The sequence below is a fragment of the Opisthorchis viverrini genome, assembly GCF_000715545.1.
Source record: "Opisthorchis viverrini unplaced genomic scaffold opera_v5_199, whole genome shotgun sequence".
Classification (NCBI taxonomy): Eukaryota; Metazoa; Platyhelminthes; class Trematoda; order Opisthorchiida; family Opisthorchiidae; genus Opisthorchis; species Opisthorchis viverrini.
This window is the reverse complement of record NW_008751857.1, coordinates 150,738-176,704: the sequence shown is the minus strand read 5'-3', so window position 1 is coordinate 176,704 and position 25,967 is coordinate 150,738. Positions and strand designations below refer to the sequence as shown.

The following is a 25,967-nucleotide window of genomic DNA, read 5'->3' as shown; positions in this document are numbered from 1 at the left end:
TTATTTGACCGACGAATGATTGGAGGCAATGAATCTCCGGTCAGTTGGCATTTCGGAATAAATAACTCCGCAGCGAAGGCCTTCTTCCTTCCATTATTACTAGTAGCTTGTCATTTGAAAAGCCACGTCACGTGAATTTCGTAAACGTCCTCTGGCCTCCTGGATGACAACAACAACAGAATCAGTGATGTTGTACGATTTATCCCGTCCAAACAGCCATGTCTGTCTAGCTGGCAAACATCTAGATCAATAATTTTTCGATGACTTAAAAACTATCGAATAGCGGCTCACTGTCTTTTAAGATTGGCCAAAGGGTTGGAGAGTTTTGCCTGTACGTGTTGCGAGTTTACAACAACGTCAATCAAATAAGCATTTCTCATATATCAAGAAGTTCCTGATGTTTTCTCCACCTGTAAAGTTTTATACTGAGTGGTCCAGGAACTGCAAAAATCGGCCCTCTAGAAGAGAGACTGGCTCTGGGAGCATTCGCCCTCAGGAGTGAGTAGAATATGACAAGGCTCATTTAGGTGAAGACAGGGTATTGCTTTGAGATGGGATGTGAAGGTAGTGTAATATAATCAAATAGGCCTCGACACGATGTTCCCTACTGCATCGAAAAAATCTATTTAAATTAATTCTGTCAAGCATATAACTAGTAAAGAGAGTTTGGTTCCGTACGCTGAAGAAAAGGCTTATATTGAGTGAGGTTTTAATTTTAATCAGATAAACATACCCGAGTTCCCTGAGTTCATCAGAAACTGCCACCAGAGAAAGGAGAAGGGTACCATCGAATGACGCTACAGTGAGAAAAACAGACGATATTCAGTAGATGTACTACGGTATTTTTATTTAAACGACACCAAAACAGATTCAAGCATTGACGGACAGACGGAAGACAGATGTGCAGTGCGTCAAAAATCATTGCATATCTGTCTTCTCTTGAATGGTGTTCGAACGCCGGATTGAATTGCTTCATATAGTTTTGTCATTCACAACAGAATTAAAGATATGGAGCAAATGTGATTGAGCGTACAGTGTGAAAGTTAATGAAACCGTTGGGTCAGATTCGTTCAGGGGCAGATGTAACGTGCACAAAGTCCTGTTATAAAGGGAAAACCTGAAAAGTTTGGTACTGACGTATTAGAACGGAAAAAGAGCCACTACCTGCTGAGTGGTTAGTTTCAAGGACATGTCACGTAATCAAGTATGGTGGAATTAAATCATTCATTCATCTGGTGGTTTATTGTATCAACCAAAAGTGAGGCGCTTCCGGAACGTGACACTAAAGGTTCTATCCAGACATCCCAAATAACTTAACTGCAGGTACAGATGAATTGATTGATACAGTGATGTTCGTAGAATATATAAAACTCGTTTGCGCCAGAAGTGAGAATATCCTACGTCGAACGGTACTATAAGTTCACCTTATGGCCGTTCCTCCATTGGTCTCAGCAGGATATCACTTCAAAGCAGATTCCTTATATTCGGTCCATCCTGGTAGGCTTCCTTTGGGGATTATCTTCAGCAGTGATACTTGAGGAACGTCTAGGGGTAAGACTTCAGACGTAAATTGCTTTACAGTGAGATTATCTCATGTGGAGTACAAGTCAAAATGTAACGATGAAAAAACACCATAACGAGGAACCTAATTATGTTTAATTGGAAACTGGGGGGTATTTTCTGTGGACATATGCTTCGGAAGGTATCACAATACCTCAGGTTCGTCTGCCTTATTTGTGGCCCAAAACTCGCCCGCCGCGAGCACTTTCGATTGGCGTTTTTAGCAAGGTTCTGCGAATAGTAGCTTCACCGTGTGAATAGCGTTGCGAAAATATCGCGGTCTGTCGCACTGGGATCAACGACATTCATGACAAGCATGCCCACTAAGACAGGCAACGTGCACACAAAAGCAGCGAAAGCAACAAAAAGTGGCACCTATCCCATGATTTCATCCTATCACATATGATGTAATCAGTTCCGATGCATTGGAATCTCCAAAAACTCGCAACGAGCGTCACTAGGTAAGTCTACCGAGGTGAAATAAGGTTAGTGACTCAGCCTGACGATTGTGTTCTAAATTTAAAGCCACTGATCGCAACATTGCAGACAGGGTGCTGTTCCCCCCCCCCTAGCTGCCATCTTCACCAGAAACTCTAATGCGCAACAAGACGATTTTGCAGACTAATAGTTTGCGGAAATGCTTCGACCTCGACAATTTGGGGTGTAACCAATCCCAATCCCGGAAGCGCCGTAAAGTGAGACGTGGATGGTTTGGAACTATACTACTGGGTTCGAAACGAGTAGCTGGACTTTAGCGAAAGAACGCATTTGGGGAATCAGCACTCGATGACTGTTGTCAAACGGATGGCACTCAATGCATGCATAAGGAAAACTGAGAACATGTGTGGTATGGATGGTTTAGTCCTTCAAAAAGCCTTGTACCATTGGTAGCATACGATACATCTTAGGTCGGTGAACACGTTTTCCACCAGGTTCTCAAGCTACACGGCTGCAAAGAATCAGGCAGTAGTGTTTGTAGTATTGGGAAGAACGGGGAAAAGACAGAACTGGTTATGTCATGAAGACTCCAGTTCAAGTAACCAATAGGACGACATGAGGTCATCAGTGTGCTGTGGTTGTTTAATGTACCAACAAATATGTCCTCATAACTCAGATACCTTCCGATTCGTTGATTCAACAGGAGGCCTGTGGCTGAAACAATCATTCCCATGTTTACTCGACGTGAATTAGCCGCTTCCCAATGTCTCTTCGACTGGAAGGTTATTTATCCGTGTAACTCCACTAGGAAACGGGATTTCAGATGCCAATCGACCAATGAACCGAGAAAGTTATTGTGATGTGAACTGAATGTGCTGAAGAAATCGAAACACACTTGTTTCAACGAGAGTTCAATAAGACTCAGATTCCCACGAAATTCATTCTGGAAGGAGATACCGAGAATTCCTACTACTTTCCAGACGTTTCTTGTGAATGGTGTCACGTTCTGTGTACTGAAAGCCGACGTGGTCGGGACAGTACACAAGCTTTAACAGCTTCGGTTCACCAAAACGGTGACGCTATCTGATACTCCTACTAACAGAGCAAGATTAATGTGTTCTGAAGAAACACTAGAACAAGAGCTCTTAATTCTCGCCAAAATTTTGAGAAACAATAGGTTTTGCAACATCAACGCAAAAGTCCCCATTGCTACTTACACCGCCTACACTGACTTTTCGTCTGAGTGATATGTCAACCGACCTGCTGAACAAAGGCTTAAACAAAGATTTCTTCGCCACAACGCTTCGAACTTGGTTGACAAGGAAACGCCTGTTCCCTAAGTCCCAGACAGTGTCCTTCTCTTGCTGCTGCTCAGAGGAATGTGTGGGACATATGACAGGAAAACCCAGCCAAAGAGGGAGGGAACATAACCCAATTTGGTAACCTTCTGGAAATAGAGCAATAACCAGCTCAATTTTGCAACATCCATCAGACAAGATGCTCAAGCAGAAAAGATTTCCACACTAATTACAAATCCCCTGACAAGAAACCTAGATCAGTACAGCACCGTACAATTACAGTGGCTAAGACCATCACGGTGAGACACTAGGGCCTGACTCTATGTCGGCGAAAATGTTTTATTCGCATTCTGGCCTTGAACATTTTACTCCAAGCACGCGTCTAGTGCTGAACATAGCCTCAACATACTGACAACCCTACGTTATCCCTCTGGCGATTTGAGCACGTTTTTTTACAGATAACCCATGTCCTCTTTTCCGCTTTTTGGTATCCATTTTGCCCACAACATTATGTTGATTAATGCATAGCCTTTGAGATTGTAGGACTTGGGAAGATCCAGCTGAAAACATGTTCTCCGACCCATCCTTGTTTCGACTGTTAATGGATGTTTTAGGAACATCCTGGCTTACTGGATCTAAGCGCATCACATTTTTTTGTTCACCAGTCTACTACTAGCCTAAAGGTCACGGTTTCATGAAATTACGGATTTCTGTTCCGAGAGCAAGAGATCTTCCCATGCAACGGTGTTCACACCTCGGTAATAAACTACGAAAACTGACCAGCGCATGTGATACGTTCACACACTGATACGTACCAGCTGAGTTTTGTTGGAAAAATACGCTTAAAATGAGATGTGAACATCCAGTTCTTGCTCTAGTATGAACTAAACTGTCAGAACCGCACCAGTACGAATCGCAAAGATGTCATCTACGTAGTGGTGGCAGTACCGATGATAAACTGGAAGTAAATATATCAAGAATTTGAGCAACGATACTGACAAACAGACAGCGGTTTCATGAGATCACTGTCAGCACCACTTTTGCAGATGGTTTCATTGCTTTATTGAAGCCAGGTAAAAGTCACAGCATAGCAGCCTGTCTGAGACTACAGACGAAAAAAGCGGCATCCATGCACTGCTGGTTGAATTCACCTGAGTACGTAGGGCAATCTTGCGGTAGGATGAGAAGTGGATGGTTGCACCTATAAGTCATACTCCAACAATTCTCAAATGATACATTTCAACGCACTGTACAGATGGACTCGTCGGTGGTTCCGTACCGGTGTATGCGAAATGCAACCTTGTCTGTCCCATCGCTTACACAGTCTTGAAAAAATCAATCTCCGGATACTATGGAGAAAGATTTCGAACGTCTAAATAGAAGACTCAATATTCACTGAAATGCATACGTTAAAAGCAAGGTACGGTGAGCAAGTCAGTACTGTTGATGAAATGGAATTATTGTATGCTTGTCGTACCGCGTACACCCAGTTACACAGTAATGTAGCGATGAATTGTAGACCACACAGTTTGTTTCGAAAATTAAAAGAAAGAAGATCACCGTGTGGCTGCACCAGTGGCCAACGCGTTGAAAAAAAGTATAAAAAAAACCAGTGGCATTCAGATACCATAACTAACCTCCGTAAAACAGTCAGGAAAGCCCGCTAAAAGAAGATACTGATTCTTTCACCCAGTGATTTATAACTAAATTGTGGTGAGGGCGCGAAAGAGATACAAAAGGTTTTCCTGGAGGACTGTCAAAACCACCACATGATTGCTATCCAGAAGATTAATCTCGAAAACCAAAATGATACACACACACGAGACAGAATCTTACTTTCACTGCTACCGAATTACTGACGCCATAGAGAGCGGCAGTGGCCTTTACAACCTCGCTAATCAGACAAGCATCAGAGTATTGCAGTTCCGAGGCCCAGTTTGGAAAACAGCTGCTGTTCATTAGCACAAAGCGCCTCCATTTTGTCAGGTCCTCAGGAAAATCCTCGCAAGGATTAGTGCCCAGGCACCTGGGAAGAAAAGGTCCCCTATAGTGATCGATCCAAAGCGCTTCAAACTCCTCCAGTCGATGGCACAGCGGTAGAGCAGCTAGGAGATCCGGATAGCGCATAAACAAAGAGTCCTCTTGCAACCCACCGGAACGGAGGACGTTACCGCCAACATACGCATTAACGAAATGAACCTGTACGAATGAAACATATGCAAGGATGCGTCAGTCAGTAGGCTAGGAATACACAAGGGAAGCAATTCGTAAATGTAAATGACAATATAGGAATGCTGATACTGATAATCCGAATTGCGAGGAAACACCTGGTGATATCAGATTATCTACTTCTAGATCACTCTGTTTGTTAGCAGTGACAGGATCGTGAGATTTCACACTCGGTCATTAATTTGGTCTCGCTAACAAACCATAACAAGAACGCTTTGGACAACGATTTGCAAGGAACTGGAAATTACTGGCATCCATCTCAGTATCTGGAAAGTTTGATATATGGCCAAAAGTCAGTCTTTGAAACGAAATCAGTACTTTTCAAATGGACTGGGTAGGTGGCTGGTCAGCTAGTCCAAGATTGTTTGCCCTCAGACCGCCCTTGAGGTTTCTACCGTAAAGTTTGAGAGTTGAAGAACTTGCTAATCATCACTATCATTATCAGCTGTAAGAACCACGTGATTGTCGTACAGTGGTTATAGCCGCCATAGTTTCGTTCACCGAAGATTTGGGCAGGTGGAGTAGGTAGTCGCGCACTGGAGGGGGGAGCTTATATAATTAGAGCGTAAATACATGGTTGTTAGTAGACATTTCGTTGAAGCTACTTATTGAAGGTAACAGTTTGGATGCAATAGCGCCATTGAGGGCGCGAATTGGCCAGGTATGGTAATATCTCTAAGGATTGATGTGTCCCGTTTCGGGGTCTCCATCCAGGGAGACGGCAATGACTAGCACAGATGAGTTTGCTGGTAATGACTTTCATACTTTGCTGCGAAGTCATTGTTTGACCTTCCATGCTTCGCGCGGTTGTCCCAGAAGAACCCTTCGAGGAAGTCGGTCGACTGGTAGATGCAGCACGTGGCGAAACCTATTCAGTTTGATCAGTTCATCTATCGTTGGCAAGTTATTTCCTCCGAAGATCATTCAACGTACTTCAGCAGTGCTGATCCGGTTTTCCTGCGACACCCGGGAGTGCTCCGAAGACATCGATGGTCAAACACTGAAAGTATTTTGACGCCATTGGCGCGTAGCGGCCAGGTATCTGACCCATGTAGTAATATGAAGTGCTCCACAGCATTGAAAACTCGACCCCTGACGGATAAGCTGGTGTCTCGCCTGCGCCACAAATGATGAAGGTTCACGAAGGCTACTGTGGCCCTCGAGATGGAGTCTCCCTTCAGAAGGAATGCACATCAGACATTTAAAAGATCGCTATGAAATCTCTTGGTGTACGGTGGCCGTACACAATGAGGGATGCACAAGGGTGGAGATACTTCCGGGTTGCCCAAGCACAGACAGAAACCACCGAAAAGCCAGAGTTTGGTTCCAACCATGGATCTTCCAGTCAGTAGTTTCATATCCTAAGCATTGAGCCAGAGCACACTATTCCTAACACGATAAATGGTACCTGATGGGTTAATTCGTTGAGAACTACTCATGGAAGCTACTCTTAGGAGGGCCTTCTTGTGAATCAACATTGAGCACCGTGTACCAAAATATTTGATAATGCGACTTTTATGGTTTTGCGATTCACACAGCCCAAACAAAATCAAAGAAGCGACGGCAATATGCGTAAGGAGCAAGATAAGTGACAAGCTGAAATGCTCGAGAACCATTGACTGTATACCTTGTCAATCAGCGTTGCGTGCAACAGACTATAGAGGCTGCAGCCATGCGCCACACAATTGACACAGTGGCTCATGGTGCTACAATTTCTTCCAACGAAACGGGCTAAACATTAAATGTGACAGTTCCACTATGGGTTGAAAGGTTGAAGGGAAGTTAAAATATATCCAAGACAATAGTTCACACCATAAAAATTAGTTCATGTACAACGCTTAACTTCATAGAGACGTCGACTTCCCACACGACTAAGTTCACCGGTTGACCTGTGTCATGAATATTTTTGTGCGTTTACATTGACCTTTTTTATTAACCATGCTTTCGCCTTCACAAACAGCTCATGTAAGTCTATTCTTAGACAAGTAAAGAGCTATTCATTCTAAACTGTTCACTCTTGTTCTCGCGCTCAATCAGGATCGATATCGATTCATAACAACTTGCAAACTTTGTTAATTCATAACGTGACTCCGCTTATCATGCTGCTGGATTTCATTTGGTTGGGCAAAACGGGATCTCCCGGGTGGTAGGTTTGTTTGGCGCTCGAAAGAATGGTGTACCAACAACTCATCTATCATACCCGTCTTCAATATCGGAAAAGTTGTGTTCTTGGTCAACTCACTGATGACGTGTGACAAAGAAATGCCGGTATCTTCATACAAAGAATAGCCTCGATTAAGTAGGACGTGAGAAACACATTTCGAAAGAGCCATCGTCACCCAAGAATATGATAGTGTGGATGGATCTAATATCACCTTTAAATTCGTAGGCTAACAAACAAGTGGGAAAACCAAAGGCAAGCTCTTGCTTGAAAAGATGAATACATCTTACCAGAGAGAGATGTAGTTTGTCCGCCACCTCCTCAGTTGTGCAGTGCTGATCTACGAACATACACGGTAATGGTACGTTGCGAAGTGCATGTGTCAATTTTTCGCCCAATGCTCCAGACAAATAGCTACTCTCCTTAGTGCCAGGCTCATCTAAACATACTGCGGGCGGAATCTCAATATTCAATGTCCGGCGAGCGATTCGAATAGATCTGTCATGCTCCGGGCTTGATCGACAATGTTCGAAGAACGAGATGAGAGACATTAACTTCTGTTTCTGATGAAATTCTCTGAGCCAAAATTTTATGCATAAAAGAGAACTCACTGGTCCGACAAAGACCCAAAGAAATAGGTAAAATTAATCTCGTTAAATAGGAAGTTCAATTGTGGATGGGTCGGAAGCAAGCATAAGAAAGAACAAGCAATAAGCGACGTCACCACAGGATACGGAATTGACTCGTCGTAATCTGTGAGTCACGGAATCACGGGACTTCAAACCTACCTTGTTGTCCAACGCTGTATAGGAGTGGTTTTTTCGTAAAGCTTTCTAAATTTATTGCACAATGGACTATAAACGGTAACATGGTGTTCTCGAAATAATTTCGCTCAACCGGAGTCAGACAGAAATGGAGAAAATTGCCCAAACCGATGAACGTCATGCGGGCAGGTAAAACGTCAAACAGGCGACTCGTCGAACGCCCCAAGCACACCAAATTCTCGATAAAATCTAATTGGGAAACAAGTCCTATTGGAGTTGTCCGTCGCTGGGCCAGTGATAAAAGAGCACGCTTTATCTCGGGCCATCGTGGTTGTTTATACGGCAATAAAACTTCCTCTGGTGAGACCAACGAGTCACCGTTTGGCAAAGCAATTACGGACTGCATGTCCAACTGAAACAGATATTTAAAATTATTTACGTAGGGTTGGATGACGCATGACGAGAACTGAAAAACTAAAGTAGCACAATATAGAGATAGCTTCTTAGGGTCGTATTTCTATGATTTTGGTGGATGTTTGAAGGTCCGCGATAAACGTTACTCCAACTCAACTTGGACCAGTGGGTATCGACTAACCATGTGCCCTGAACGAACATTAGATCCGCCATTTTGCAACGAAACTAGCCGTCGAATGTCGAACATTGATGCGTTTCAGATGACAGTTTTGGAGGTGTGTTGTTACCCGAAATTTTAAAAAACCATGGAAAATCTTATCAAGTGAATTCCATTGTCGTTTAAACTTACAGCCTCTCACCGAAGGTCAGTGTAAGGGAACGAGGACGTGATACAGTTTATGAAGATAGGGTGGAGCCGCCTATCTCCATGGCGTGCAGGGAAAGACGTCCACGTACGTCCAATTGAAGGGGACTTGGCTACGAATAAACCATATGTGGTAGATAAGCGGCTGTAAAAGTGTGAAGGGCGCGATGGATCCTGGTCTGGTTGAGTGGTTCCTCATAAGTGCTAAATATGCTCAGTGACGGTGTCGCGTCAAAAGCCAGCGTTACTGGGTCACTGAAAAAGGGTGAGAAATTGAAGAACGGCGTAAAAACAGCTCCGTAGGAATGGATTCGTCAGAAGGCCAGCTGCTGTCGTTCCAAAAATAAATCTTCTCATTAAGTTATCACCATAACATCTTCAAAAGACAATACGAAGAGCGTACACGGTAATATATAGCTGGCAGCCCGGTGAAACTTCGTGCCGTGTTGCATGATACCTCTGGATATGTGATGACGAGGCGAACTGAAGAACTTGAATGGTTTCCAGCTACTCAAAGGGCGCATGAACTAGAGTCGTGACTGCCTACTCTCATTGGACAGCCGACTAGCTTAGTCGCGTTGCGGGTCGAATACTTCAGTTGAGGGCTCCGGGTGTCCATGCAGTCTCAAAAGAACCCTTATTTCACTCCGGGCAGTCGAATAGGATTCCAGATCAAAAACGTTTCTATTATCATATTCAGTTTGCGCTTAACCTCACTCCAACAGTACAGACAACCCCCTAAATATTGGTATTATTTCGAGAACCCACATTAGTTGTGGTTTGTTATCACGACTGATTATTTTTTTCTTATACAACAAATTACTCACGTAACAAAAACCGCCCATTCTACTTTGGATCCACTTTTCCCCACTGTTTTTCGCCGCCTACATACTCTATTCAATCCTAACACTTACACATATTGATTAACAAGAGGCCCCAGTGCAGAACACAAATAATTACGGGTCCTTGTTAAAATGAAACTCGCGCCCATGATGCTGCCTTCAATCCCGTCTAAGGAGAGGTTTCGCAAGCTTCGTGAAAGTCTGGAATGTATTGAATGATTGGCCTGAGACACTAGCTTAGATTAGATTCCTGCCGACAGTCGAAAGGATTTGGCGATGGAAAATCAGGGAAATATACGGTGGCATTTTGTGTTATTAAAGAACAAAGTCATGGTGCAGCATGAACGGTCTTTGAAGATGCATCTGAGAATTCAGGGAGTGAGTGGAATTTGTGGAACGCCATAAGTAACTCGTAAGTTGCATTAACCCGATGGTAGAGTGACACAAAGCAAACGCACGAGTCTGGAAGGCCAGAGCTGCTTCTACAAATACACTTGCGACGCAAAAATGGCATATCAAAGGGTCTCAAAGAAGGCGTGTATCAGGATACAGCGCCCGCCGTTTCGTTGTGCGGCTGCGAGATTTGACCGGCTTGGCGAAGGATCTCGGATGTCTTCAGGTGGAATCTGACGTGGAGGAAAGAAATGAAGGATGCCACGAAAAGTTTAGGTGTCACCGAGCTTGGATAGGTACGCTGAACAATATGGTGGCTAGCTGACGTCAGTGGCGTCCATGCTGTCAATTTCTATGCGGATCGCCTAACTGAGTGCTGGATATGTAGGCACCTCGGGTGCTTATGGTGGGCTAGCCCAAGGTCCATTCCATTCCACATCTCTTTCTTCTTTCCATTATTAGGCTTTATTGGAATAAATTGACACGGCTGTACGACACTGGGGCAACAGTTTTCTGATTGAGTGTTACTGTCAGTGATGACGATTATGAGAATAAGTGTGGCCTTTCTTGAATCGGGACCCCTGGAGGCGACAAACGCCCCCTCATTCCTTCACATATTCCACCTGCCATAACCCACCTCAATATGAATGCCCTCTCTGCAGGTTTCAGAACCAGGAATGACCGAGTTGTTTGACATGCACCAAAATCGGCTGCAGCTTCCGCGCGTCCGCCTTCAATAACAACCCAAAAAACCTCAAGGTCTAGTTTCAACCCCCGGAAACAGGTTTATTCGTCTACCTTCAGTGTTCATACACTGAAGCAAGCAGAACGACTTACGTCTCCTTTCCGTACGCTGGATCCTCCTAGTTAGGAACAAGACTCCAGAACGTAGGTATGTAATAAAAGTGATTGGTCCCTGGTCCTCAACTCTGGTGATCAGGGGGGGGGCATCTACAGCTGCATATGCCGGGATGAGCATCGTGTTGACCCATTGAGTGGGTGCCTGTTGAAAGTTACCTCCATGCAGTTCGTTTGTCAACATCTGCGAAGGAATTTCAAGGAAGTGAGGTCCAACGCTCTCGCGAGGAGACAAACTTATCATGGTGCGACCGTTTGAATATCTTAGTATCCCACTGAGCCGCACTACGGGGTGCTCGTGCAACATCCTATCAAGCTTATCAATGAACAAAAGTTTGAAAGAAACAGCCGCCTTGGCCTCCAGATTGAGGATTGGAACAAATGTGCTAATACACTCTCGAATATTATAGCCACTCGAGTAGTCTCAAATCAAGCACCGATGACCTACAGTCAGGCCTTTGGGCGAAACGTTTTGGGTAAGTACCCCATTTGTTCGCCTGTCTAGGACTGGCCATCTCGAGCTCGAGATGGCTCGGTGGTGAAGGCATGAACGTATCAACCGGAAGGTCCGTGGTTCGAAGCCGACTCCTGCATCTCGACTGCTCTTGTTTGGGTCTGAGTAACCCGGTAGTATCTCTGTCCTTGCGCTTCCTTCGAGGGACATGGCGGCTATACAACACTGTATCTAAAAGGCCTTCTGCAAAGATACTACTGGAAATGAGACATAATAAAGATGAACGGCGGATAACCGTGTGGGATATTCTCAACAATAAATTACCTGGGCCTCTGTCCCCTTGCCTACACCTTTCACTTGACCCGCTCATTCGGAGTCGCGATGTGTGAGTACAGAGTCCCCTTCAGTTGACGAAGCACCACTATGACTTCCTGCCTCGAAGCATCATCGGACTGCTGGACCAGATGAGCCTTCTATAATAATCTTAAAAGATTAATGGGAATGTTTGTGTTCCACTTTGGCTGCATCGTTCGTATGTATTTCCGAAGAAGGACATGCTTTAAGCAATTGCGACCAGTAACCGGTCGTACACACGTTCGAAAAAAGCACCCGAACCGACTGCTTCAATCACAGGGGTATAGGTCTCACGACTGTCGTGGCGTGGATACTTCCTTTCCTTATAAGGCTCGAGGTAGCTCAGTGGTTAGGGCGCCAGCTTAAGAACCAATAGGTCCGAGGTTGAAAACCAACCTCAGCATCTCGATCGCTCCTGTCTAGGTTTAGGCAACCTGGCGATATCCCAGCCCTCGTGCCTCTTTCCGTTGGCATGACAGCTAGCTAGGGTGCTACAGCTGAACGATCTGATTTGATAAAACGACGAAGGTCTGACAAAATTAAGCAGGATTTCGACATGGCATAGGACGCACTGGACATGTCCTCACATTACGTCAAGTGCTTAGACGGCGCCACCTATACCACCGAAAGACAGTTGCAGGCTTCCTCGACTTTGAGGATGCCTTTGACCCTATGGACAAATTAGTTGGCCTAAATGTTCTTGGACAAAGAGGGATGCCCTTGAATTTCCAAAACATTCTTCTTGTCCCTCTTTCCACAACTCCGGTCAGGAGCGCAATGAACCGTCCACTAGCTTTCTGACAAATATTCGAGTTCTTCAAATTCGTCTCCTATCTCCTTTTTCTTGGATTTTGCCATCGACGTCACCATGGAGTGCACACCCCAGGGACTGTGAATTTAGGTGTTGAAATCAAGTATGGAGAGACATTAGTCAATTTGAGCTATATGGACGATCTAGTTTTGGCGTTTAATAATTATTGCGCGAAGTCATTTAACCAGAATATCGGAGATCTCAGGTATGGCATGCATTTCATACCTTCAAAGTGCAAAACCTTACTTCAATATTTCCCATTCCCCTTGTGACGTTCTGAGGCTCCAAAATAAGGAGCTCAATTTCTTTTATCGGTTCACGTATCTTGTCAGCTGTATAAACCGTTATTGTACTGTAACAGATGAAGCTAGTGCGCGCATAATCAACGCGCGAGCAGCATTCGCCAAATTGTGTCCTTCATGGCATCAGAAGTAAATTTCGCTGAAGCTAAAATGCCACGTCTACAAGACAAAATTAGGAAAGGTTTAGCTATATGGTTGTGCAACTTGCTCCCTCCGACCTGACCTCAGGTGTATCCGGTGTATCTGTAGCGTAGTAAAAGTAAGCTGCCTGGACTGGGTCCTCAACGAGTGATGCGTAAGCGGGCACCTCGTAGTGAACCCCATTCGTTGGAACTTAAGAGGTTGAGATGGCTTTGACATGTGCCACGTATACGGTCCTCTCAGGGCCATTGTTCGCGAAAGATCCGTGAATAGAATGCCATATGGAAATTGAGCTGAAGGCAGCTATTGTCAAATTGAGTATGGAGGAAATGTTTTGCACCTTCCTGGCTGGAGCCCACGTGATTCTGCGTCCAGTTGTTTGAAAACCCTGCAGGATATAGCCCGCAACCAATCCCAGTGGCGCGCACGCTGTCACTTCTTAGCCAGACTGGCTAACTAAGGTTCACCTGTCGTTGTGCGCCGGGCATAGCATGTGTGAGGTTCGCAAAGGACGCTTGGTTGATCCCGCTGATGGCGCCGTACTTTAACATGACGGTCAGGTGTTTGTTCTTGCCGTCTAGACACTTTATTCTTGATAATTTTCTTTAAGGACATGGGACTCTTTTGCACTAAGTCACTACCCTTTTCTCTTTATTCCACTAAGGCCTTCTTCCCTGATGGTTGCATGACAGCTAAGCGTCCGTATACATTGCTGCCAATAATGATGAATTCCATTACATCCCGTTTATTATATATTTACGCTCCGACGGACTGTAGCTCTGAATCCACTAAGGTCAGTTTCCATGACTCTTAGGTGCGCTTTTACAATGGGTTAATAATCCAGACACCGCGGCGGTTGCCAGGATACTGCCAGGTTGCTCAATCCTAGACAGGGCAAGTGGAGGGGCAGAGGTCGGGTTCGAACCACAGACCTTTCGGTCAGTAAATTCGCACTCTGACTAATTTGGGCATCTCACCCAGCGACAAGAAAGCTCAGACAAGCAGGCTAAGCGCTGCTGAGGCCCAGCTTGGTGGTGATCTTGGGTTGGATACGATACACATGAACAACGAGAAGCGCCTGTTGCAGGTGTGCGCTGACTACGTACTGTTCCCTTGCTGTAACGGTTTGCGGAATGGGGAAAATCGTTTGACAACTGATGTCCACCAACGAACAGGTACGGAACCCAAGTAGACCACAATGCCATCAGTTACCAGTGGTGAGGATCGGTCACTGCTTACCACTCCTTCTGAAACAACTGAAAAGCCCACGCGAAACGCGCATACGGTGCTAAGCCAATAAGAAGCTGGACTCGGAAGTAAAAAACACCAGAACGGGCTCCTCCAAATCCTGCCTGCTAGTCTGATGTTGGAAGCTAACGATTACCGGAGACAGATGTCCAAAGCCCAACTTGATGCCGGAACCTGCACTTGCACTACACCTCAGCCAATCTCATTCAGGCACTAGATTTCCGATGGAATACTGGCTTTGCTGGAGGTCAGGCGACGGATTCCTCATGAGTGCAGACACGAATAAATTCAACGCATCATCCGACGCCAAATAATTCTGAGTGTTTGTGCAGACGGTCGGATCGTGGGGTAAAATAGTCGCAACAGACGATTTGGAAACCTGATGTCTCCAATTCGGACTGTCTGCCTTTGATGGAAACTTAGACTGTGAGTATCGAGTCACGTTAAGCCTCATAAGCGCCTACTGAAAGGTCATCGTGATTCTGGTCCCGGCGACTTTCCACCTTGCCTGTTCGAGGACAATGATGAATTCAACCAGCCTATTTGCGTCCATCTGGGAGAAACAGGCCTTCCCAGACAGATGGTCAGTTCAGTTTTTCAGCTCACGAACCGCACACCGAAGTGCAGTGGTCCCTACCAACACAGCTTCGTTAAGCGAGGATAAAGAGAATAAGGAACTTAATGCAACGCGTTGAAGACGACAGCCCAAGCTGTGCACTGGCAACGGCCGGAAATCAAAGCTACGTAGTGAAGGTAATAGCTCTGATGCTGCATAACAGCCACATCTGTCATGTTCATTTATCTCATCCTGCGGTCCCCATCCGAGGAGACGCTATTCATCAACACAACCGAGCTGACTGGTGATAGTCTTCATACTTCAGTGCCAAGTCATGGACTGACCTCCCAGCGGTCGTTTCAGTCCTATACAAGGCTGGACAGACAGTGCTTTACGGGGCAGGCCTTATGGCGTACGAGGTAGGCGGCCTAATTAGCGTGTCGTGTGGCATGTGGCAACTTGACCTATCGGGGAAGAGCGAACTTTCCCGAAAGCAATCTGGCGTACCTCAGCATCACTTATTTGGTGTCCGCAAAAGACATGCAATGTTTGGGATAAATCGATGGCCAAAAACAGAAATTCTCCGAAGAACCTGTGCGTGCAGCTGCCTCACCTCTGTCCGGGCTTTGGCAACCTGGCAGTATCCCATCCCTCGTGCTTCCCTCGGGTAGCATGGCAGCCAGGCACCGAAAGGGTGCTCCAAAACTGTACACTCTACCTTTGAACCCGAGCTGTCACTTCGGTACCACAAATGTCGCAATACAATAAACGTTACGCTGGCCTTCCTAACTCGGTAAAGAATCCGAACTTTCGCCAATCTGCAGCTACTCAAACAGACGGACGTGATCACAACATCGATTAATTCGCCTGCACGTGAATGATGGTCGAGATTGAACCCACCCACTCTACATTTGATAAGTGCGTAGGGCGTGGAGAACTGTGCAATAAGTTGCTCGTGTTTTTACAATATATTGAAGTTCTAAGGATTATGGGTCAATCAGGGCAACCGAATAGGCGTACTCAGCGTCCGTGAGCGAATGTCCCTGGAAATAAGAGTAAGAAAACTGAGTAAGATTGGAGAGAAGTGGCGGTGGAGCGCATCGCAACCAAAAGCTGTCACCTTGTTATGGTGACTAGGCCTCTAGGTTGTAATGCGTATGCGGGCTACAGCTGCCTGGAACTCATTTCCCAACGGTTCAGTCACGCCACGATAACCAACGAGGTCAGTCCGAAGAACAGCGAGTGCTTGTTGTGCAGTAAACCTTAGTAAAAGATGGTCTGGAGGTTAAGTCATATTTTACTCTGTGATAGGAGTGCGAAAGCATCTTAGGGGGGACTCCCACACCAAAACCGTCCAACGCTGCGACGGCTAAGAGGAAAAACGCACGCGCGACTGGCCAGAAGACCGAACCACTCGCCGGTCCAGGCAGAAGGTCAGCCCTGGTTAGCCGAAAGGGTGGAAACAACAGCTAATCGGGATTCAGTATCCACCGAATACCGCTTGTCAATGGTACAGTCAGGAGTCGGAATTCGCAGGAAAATGTCGCCTCATATACTTTAAATACCATGGATTGCAAATGTGTTTTTTAAACTTTCTTAGGAGTTAATATACGCTGTGCACCTTCGGGGGCTCTTTTGCAGAAAACGTTCTCTTGGAATGTTCAGACCGAGGAATAGGCTGAGGCACGACCATTATTACAAAGAGGGAAAGCGTTTCTCTCGGATGACCAGCATGTCCGTGTTTATGGACCAATACCGACTTCCTTGGACAAATCCAGTCCCATGTGGTCAAGGGGGTTTATTTATTGAGTCACCGGCACTGGAAGGTGTCCTTCAAGAAAAACCTAAGGACCGATGTCTCTCTGATCGGACATTTGAGTTACAAGCTAAGGAGAGGATCCTCCTTCCTTGTTGGAAGGACTTCTGAATTAAATTTTCATAACGAGGCTCCTCAAACCGGCTTCTAATACGCGACAGAAACGTAATTACGTAATATATATAAGTAGTATTCACCGTTAAGCTCTTTCTTCGCCGACGCCTACATATACATCACTTGTCAAAGTCCTTTCAATTCTGTTTACTACCTAATTATTATGCATGATGAAGGGTTCCAAGGGCTTCATTTGGTTTGATTTGGAAATTCCGTATGTTGGCGTTAGGCGGATCTCCACTCACTAAACCGGTCGCAGTTAACCACTGCTACGGCCGAGAAGCCTATCCCACACAAGATTGGTCAAAAGTTCGGCAACCTGGCGAGCACTGATTGGTCTAAGGCCTGGACTATACAGCTAATCATGAAGCAGTGTCACCTGACGCAGTTAACCCTGGTACGGCCGAGAAGCCTATCCCACACAAGATTGGTCAAAAGTTCGGCAACCTGGCGAGCACTGATTGGTCTAAGGCCTGGACTATACAGCTAATCATGAAGCAGTGTCACCTGAATGCCCGTTGACAATCGCGCACCCGGAAGGTGAGGGAATTTCCAAACTGTTTTCAGGTTGCACTACTTGTAAACCGTTATTTTTCATGCTCAGTGTCATCTTCCTTCTCCCTATCACGGATTCACGGATTCACGGATTGATACACAGGATCGAGGATTTTGCTCGAGTTTCCCGGGTCGGTTTTGTTCCTGTCGGTCAGTGGCTGTGGCACAAATGAAAAAAGGCTGCAGCACTGCTCTTTATGTTCTCAGCGCGGGGCAGTATGGTTGCCAGCTCGGGGATTCGCATAAATAAATGTCTAATATTGCATTAAACTGGGTTCTAGAACGATCCTGGACAACCGTCGGAGGAAGGTCGTTCGACGCACCTACTACCCGAAATGAAAAAAAGTTTTGTCTAATGAATGTGTGTGCTCTGAGCTTGAAAATTTTCTTACTATGTCCTCGCCGGGTGTTTGCTGGGTCAACGGTGAAAAACCTGTTTGCCAAGCTTTGTTCAAACAGGGCGTAAGTAAGAATTAGGTCCCCTCGGAGGCGACGGTACTCCAGGGGAAAGAGATCAAGCATCGCGAGACGCGTTTCCTAGTCCACGGATTTGAGGCCGGCAACCATTCTAGTGGCGGCCCGCTGGACACGCTCAATGAGGGTAACGTCTTTCGTACGTCCTGAGTAGACAACTTGGTTGGCGTACTCCAGGAGCGGTTTGACGTAGGCCCCATAGAGTATTTGGAAGTCCATGCGAGTAATACGGGAGAAGGTGCGTAAAATGGTGATTGCCTTTCGGGCCGATTTCTCATGTTGTAGTGAGGACAAGTTTGAGGAGACCCAGATGCCCAAATCTTTTTTGGCATCTATCCTCATGATGTTTTCTCGTCCCTTTTCACCATGCATAACAAAGGCATTCGCTAGAGCTTTGGTATAAGCCTGTTCTGTGGAAATGACTGCGTTCCACAATATGATTGGTGAAGTTCCTGCCACCACCACCGGATACCTATTGCTAGTAAAAATGCTTAGCGGCTATTGTAAGGATCGAACGTCCACCATCACAAAATGTGTAAGTGAAACGACAGCTGTCATGGTTGTTTATCTTCTGGGAATACATGTTCCCCGGAGCTCCACTATATGGTGATCTCTCACGCTAACTTCTGGTCATTCAAGTCCGATATAGTTATTGTGTTTGCATGTTAAATTCAACCATCATCGTAAAATAGCTCAGTTCAGCAGCATGTTCTGCCAGTTGGCTGCAACCGTGCGTGACCTGAAACTTATTAAGTTTTCCTCCACTTTCNCTCAAGAGCGGTTTGGTAGAAATCAGTGTTGAGCTGAAGATATCAGATTGCTGGCGCGTGGGTTGAATTTCAAGGTCAGGCGTTGTAAAAAAAATTTTGGGACCCTAGCCCCACCATAGCGTTTTACTTACTCTAGTATAGCACTTAGCCGCCTATTTTAGATATCTCATTTTCAATCGCACCCAACCACCCCTCCAACTCTTTCTAGCTTGATTAGACCCACTGAGTAGAAGCTTTCTAGCATAATCCCACTGAGGCTTACTCTTACCTGATTTGAATCAAACAATGTCAACAGTCCCATCTTCCACCAGGCGCTTTCTGGACCCTGATTCTCCATCATCTTTCCCCTCATTATGTCCGAAAAAAAGACAGAACACTAAAACCCATCATCCTTCAAGGCCCATCGATATATTGCCCCGGTTAAATTCAACCTGCTCAGTTGTACTAACCGACTTTTCCCTTCCTGCTCCACCTGGTAGCTGTCTTCCCGCCTCTTCACCAAAAGAATCTCAGCTCCGCACCGACCTGGCAAATCTCAGTGCTCGTATGCATAAGGTGGAGAACGAACTGATATCTTATAGTATCATACAACCACTTGCCTGCCATCTTACTCCTGATGCAAAGTGTGGTTCATCAGATCTTGCAAAAGCGTCAGTCTTTATTGACACGCTCGCCTCGGAGATTAGTCGGCGCATGGAATGCCGTAAACAGGTCTTAATATATAATGTCCCCGACCGCATCCCGATAGAACGCACAAAAGCCGCCATCTTGACAGCGTGTAACATGCGTGACAGTCTGTACAGCCCGACGGTTGCGAAAATCGGAACCCTCTTTGCGTTATCCAGTGCTAATGCAATTCAGATATAAAGACGATGTAACGCGCCTGTTAACATCTCAGGCCCTTCTGTCCTCGACCCAGACATTCCTGACCGTAAGGGTTAAGGCAGCTCGCACCAGTCTACAAAGACAGCTCACAAAAAACTCACTCTCCAGAGTTCTACAGCCGACTACTGATAAACATCAAACGAATCCATACTCCGTTCAACAGTCCGTACCACTAAATGCTCCCGATGCGACTCAGTCGCAGACTGCACATGAAACCAACCCCTCGGAAAGTTGTGCAAGTCATATCGCCGATGATACATTTGCACATAGCCGTCGGAGAACACCAGATTCAACCAACGACTTACCGATCCTGTCGACTGATCCGGCCTCCTCTACAACTCCCTCCAGTTCCGTTGGACACCCCCCGTACCCGACATCAGTGTAGCCTGGTCTAAACCGATCGGAATCGCAGCCACCCCTCAATAAGCCGGAGCTGACTCCTTATCCTCCAAAGCCCGAGGCTGCAGCACAGACCCTCTCCATTACCCCCATTATCCTGGAATCGCTCCTGGCCTAATCCCGCCATATTGTGATGTCAACTTGCGGCCAAATGCCACACAAACTCCCACAACGGCCTCCAGCCCTGCATCTCTTTTTCATGACCATGAGCCCTCCACTTCTACCCTTGGACACCCGCTTGAGCCTGCCCTGACCTCAATTGCACAAAAAAAATCCACCACTGTGATGTCAGATACAGTATCTTACCAGGATCTACCCGGTGTTACAATCAAAGATGAGAAAGTAGTCTCTCGCTCCAGACCCCCCCGACCTAATGACACTTCGCCCCTTCCCACCAAAGCGCGTCCTCGGGCTCAAACACCTGCTATCAAAGCTTGGTATTTTAAGGCCCCTGCCTGTGCAAAATCCACGAATTCCCACTCTTCACCTGCCTGAAATCCATATTCGGAAGCCACCTCCTCTGCTTCCTCCAAAGCCATGCGTAGCCCCACCTTTGCAACCTTTAGAAAGCACATCGAGCCATACACACCACGTGCCTGAAAGAAGCTCGTATCCACAACCACCCGTGACCAGCTGCGACCCTCGTCCGTTTCCACTACCCAAGCCACCAGCTCTCGTCCGGCCTGAACACAATTTTCGGCAACCACCCATCCCTTCACAGCCGCCACCCCTTTTCGCACCCTATCCCCCTCCATACCCACCGATTCAGAAGATGACACGGACGACAGCTCTATATTCAACTGCATGCCCTTCTCCAAAATCATTCCGTACCCTATACTGAGCCTGATGCAGTACTTCCTGCCGTGGGTTCAAACCTACTTCGGCGACGATCTACCCATCTACAAACAGTACTGAATACTCCCTCACAAACTCCGGACCCCGTTTCATATAACCTTACCACCAGGTACCTATTCCCCCAATGCAGAGCCCCACCGTAAGTGAGGTTACAAAGTTCCTACTTAGTGCCGTCTGCTCGCCAATGAGCTTGTCAATAATGTTCGCCCCTGCCTGTGCAAAATCCACGAATTCCCACTCTTCACCTGCCTGAAATCCCTATTCGGAAGCTACTTCCTCTGCCTCCTCCGAAGCCATGCGTAGCCCCACCTTTGCAAACTTTAAATAGCACATCAAGCCATAAACACCACGTGCCTGGAAGAAGCTCGTATCCACAACGACCCATGACCAGCTCCGACCCTCGTCCGTTTCCACTGCCCAAGCCACCAGCACTGGTTCCGCCTGAACACTGTTTTCGGCAACCACCCATCCCTCCACAGCCGCCACCCCTTTTCACACCCTTTCCCCCTCCATACCTACCGATTCATATGACACGGCCGACAGCTCTACATTCAACTGCATGCCCTCCTCCCAAAATCATTCCGTACCCTACACTGAGCCTGATACAGTACCTCCTGCCGTGGGTTCAAACCTGTTTCACCGACGATTCACTTACCTACAACCAGTACTGAATACTCCCTCCCAGACTCCGGACCCTGTTTCATATAACCTCACCACCATGTACCCAGTCCCCCCAGTGCAGAACCCCACGTGAGTGAGGTTACAAAGTTCCTACTTAGTACCGTCTGCTCGCCAATGAGCTTGTCAATAATGTTGTTCAGTGCCCGCTCATTACTGCCCAAAATCCATAATCTCCGAGCAATTGGAGCCATTGCACGACCAAGTATTATCTGTGTGGCTGAAACATGGCTCACAGATGAGACTCTTGACATGGCTATCTCGATGCCCAGCTATGATACTTACAGCTTCGATAGGAAAAACTCGAGGGGCGGTAGCTGTGTCATCTATTCCAAGTCTGAACTTCGTGCAACCCCATTTGGCGATTCTTCTCTAGAAGTGATTCCAGAGACCATTTGGGTATCAATAGAACAGACCAAACGACCTGTACTAGTAGGTTGTATCTATTTACCACCTGCTCCACCTCCGCCTCTATTGCTGACCTTTCCCGTATCATTTCCACTGCGCATGCCCTTCCTCATCCGTCTAAATTTCTGTTGGGTGGCTTCAACCTGCCGGACATCTCCTGGTCCCGCGGCATGGGCCCCGCCCGTTACACCGCGGTGCTTGCACGACTTGGTGAGGAGTGCTGGTCCCAAATTGTACGTAGTCCCACTCGTGGCCTACATACTCTGGACCTAATATTCTCTAATGATGGCCATTTGGCTACAGCTGCAGTTGGTCCAAGACTTCCGGGAAGTGACCACTGCATCGTCTCTTGTAACGCAGGCAATTATGGCCAAACTGCTCCTCTGAGTCCATCCATGTTTCATCTCCTCTCACCGGGTATTTTACAAGCTTTTTCGTCCACGCTGGCTTCCCAGGATTGGGACGGCTTCTTGTTGTCGAGAAATACACACCGCGTCAGTGACATCTTTTACCAAAATCTACTGACTGCTCTTCACCTTGTTTCTCCTGTAAGGCGTTTTTACGCCAATAAACCCGGTCACGATAGATTATTAAATAACTTGGATGCCAAAATACACCGGACTAGTAGAGGATATCGGAAATCTCAGGATTTCTCACTACCAATTCTCATCAACAAACTCTCTACTGACCGAGAATCGTTGCGAGTATCTCTCAAACGCCGAGAAGAGAACACCGTCCTTAGATCTCCTTCCCAATCCAAATTACTCAGCCGACTGTTCCGTAGGCATTGTGCCCTAAACAGCCATTCAATTACTTCCATGTGTTCCACAGACAGTGCCCCATCACTGGTCCTGTCAACATAGCAGACCATCTGAACGCTTACTTCGCCAGCTGCTACTCACCCTTTACTCCCAACTCCAAACCTATACCCACTGCTGTCTACCTCTAAAGCGTTAATGGTCAAGGTAACCACCCGACTCTCGGTACCATAACCAACTCCTTAGCTGGTGTTTCTTTTCTTCTTCTAAAGATTAGGGACTCTGTTATGCCTTTCCATCCCGTATTCTGAAACAAGGCGGCCGAGATATCGGAATCATTTTATTAAATCTTTTTACCCATTCTATAAACTATGGAACTGTCCCCTCCCGGTGGAAGAAATCTATAATCCACCCGCATTTTAAATCCGGGAGTAGACAAACTCCTTCCAGCTACAGGGGGATTCAACATAACTCCCTCCTAATGAGGACCCTTGAACGTCTTGTCAAAGGTCCGTTAATCAGATTTCTCCTAGCTAAAAACGCCATAGATGACCGATAGTACGGATTCCTGTTTCAAATATCCGTAGATGGCTGCCAGCTTCACTTCTTTGAGACCGTCACGGCAGCCTACGACACTGGATACTCCATTGTAACAGTCTATCTGGACATCCAAAAAGCCTTCGACCTGGTCCCCCACGCCTCCCTGTTTCACAAACTTAGTACCGTGGGCATCACCGGAGCCTTACTTCAGTGGTTCACCTCCTACTTATCAGACAGGAGGCAAATAACGCAAATCGGGGACATACAATCATCACTACCGATCACTAGCGGAGTCATCCAAGGAAGCATTCTAGGCCCCTCCTGTACACCAATGACATCTTCAGCACCACATCCCATGGTAAGGCTTCCATCTTCGCGGACGACATAAAAATCGCGTACACATTCCCCTCCTGTGAAAACGCCCCCGCTTTTCACCAGATTAAGCAAGACCTGGATTCACTGACTCGCTGGTCAAATGAAGCCGGCCTAAGCTTCTCCTCCAAAAAATCCTGTATAACTTCCTGCCGCTGCTCTCTTCCGGCTGGTGCTTTCACAACTAATGGAAACTCCATCACCTATTCCACGAAGATCAAAGATCTCGGCCTCAGATACTCCTATACGTTTAGCTTTTCCCACCGGATTCAGTTTCAGGTTGCAAGAGCACGCAGGCTCAGTTCGTTAATACTGCGCTCCTGTCATCTCCCAGACACAGAGGTTGCAATACTTAAGCTGTGCATACGGCCAGCCCTGGAATTCTGTCCTGCATTCTCCTCCCTTTACACCCAAAACTGCAGACCCGCAATTGAATGTGTCCAACGCTCATTTACGAAAAAGCTCTTTCTTTGGTCAAACATCCTCTCTTACCGCTCCCGCTGTCAAATCCTAGGCTTCGAACCACTATGGCTTAGACAGGCTAAAATTGATCTAGCTCTCTTACACCGTCTGTTGCACAAGAACTTTTTTAAAGCAGAGGCTAGACCAAGTATAACCTCACAACCTTGCTACAGACTCCATAACTCCTGTAACCTCTTAGTGTGTCCCCCAGATCGTACAAACTTACGCCACTACTTCTTTCCAGTTTATTACGCTCGTATCTGGAACAGCCTTCCTGAGCAGTTGCGAAGCATCACGCATCATCATACCTATTCTCAGTCCGTGGACAAATTCCTTACCTGCCGCCCTACTCAAAATTCGAATAACCTCTGACCTACTCTACGAATCGGGTCCAGCGCGCACATGAGTTTAGCGACGTTACAGTTAGTGGGCAACTAGAAGATTCTGTTTTCACTTCTTCCTATCCTCTTGACACGCTTTAAGCCAATAAAGGACTTAAATGCCAACTTGATCTAAATATGCAGTGTAAGTGGCCGGGTTGTTTTTTATTTCCCCAGTGGACTTATACCTCGTCCTAGTCAAGTCCCCAAACCGGATTAGTCTATCAGCTCTGTCTAGTAACTGATGCTCACAGTCTAACTCTAGCTAAAAAACCAAACCAAAGTCGATCTTTTTCACTTCATTATCAGNGCGCTTATATATATATATATATATATCCATTTGACCCACGAAACACTCCCACACACAACATCGCGGAAAGCTTCTGTTCGACATGGCAGCCCAGATCAACGCTCCGACGCCGTTTAGCCATGGTGCAATCGCCGTGAGTATCAATATTCCAGTCCTACCGTCTCATTGACAATTGTCATTCCACTTCTCTTCCGCGACTTGCCTTTACCAGCGTTTGTATGCTGTTCGCTTGTTCGAATTGATTGAGCTGTCTTTACTGGCCTGGGTTTCCCCCGACCAGAAATGGTTGCTGGAGTACTTATTAATGCACAAACCGCACTTATGACCGCATGGATGGTTTTCCACCTTGCAGATCTGGTAGCATGCACGAGGGGTGAAACCCTCGTGTGGTGGACGGGTACGTCGTGCAGGGATGGTTGCCCTGTTACGTTGCACCATGGTGCGTTCTTATATCGGCCACCCCTCCAGTAGCACAGGTGCATCCCCCATCGCCGGTGGTTCTGAGTCTGGCCTTCAAATTCAGGCAACCAAAAAAAGTAGTGCTGACTTCTGTTTGTTGCTGCTGGTGTTGGGCTCGCCTCGGTTGAGTCATGCACCTGGCAATGACATAGACCACAGATGAAAAAAACTGGCCTCTCATCTGTAAAGAAAAACAAAAACAAAAAATTAGAAGTTCACCTGGGATGACCCGGATATACCCTGCAAGTACACATGGCCAACATCGGCGAGCATAGCTGTATCATAACAGATGCTACACCACACCAAAGCTCATTTCGTCATCCAAAGAGAGAATACATCTACTCGCCGCTCCCAGTGGTCAACACCTGCTATGCACCATCTACTGATTATAGCCGATAGCAGTACTTCGGGGACTAGTGACTATCTCTCTTGCACACACTTTTTCTACTGGTATACCCCAACTCACGTAATAAACATCAGATTATCCAGTTATCTTAGAAGTCCACTCCCGCCAGCCCTTATGCATCTGATTCCCATACCACGTT

At 46.5% G+C, this 25,967-nt stretch overlaps 1 protein-coding gene across 1 annotated transcript in view; it reads right to left on the bottom strand.

Annotated features, from left to right (window-relative positions):
* T265_08083 (hypothetical protein) overlaps nucleotides 1–11,160 on the bottom strand; it is a gene marked incomplete at both ends in the record, with an annotated part of 25,173 nt that extends 14,013 nt beyond the window's left edge. The window contains 6 exons of the mRNA XM_009173782.1: nucleotides 734–797; nucleotides 5,133–5,495; nucleotides 7,977–8,262; nucleotides 8,298–8,439; nucleotides 8,475–8,862; nucleotides 11,101–11,160. Of these exons, the coding sequence (XP_009172046.1) occupies nucleotides 734–797; nucleotides 5,133–5,495; nucleotides 7,977–8,262; nucleotides 8,298–8,439; nucleotides 8,475–8,862; nucleotides 11,101–11,160 (1,303 nt within the window). The remainder of the gene's footprint in view (nucleotides 1–733; nucleotides 798–5,132; nucleotides 5,496–7,976; nucleotides 8,263–8,297; nucleotides 8,440–8,474; nucleotides 8,863–11,100) is intronic.
* Between the last annotated feature and the right edge of the window lie 14,807 nt (nucleotides 11,161–25,967).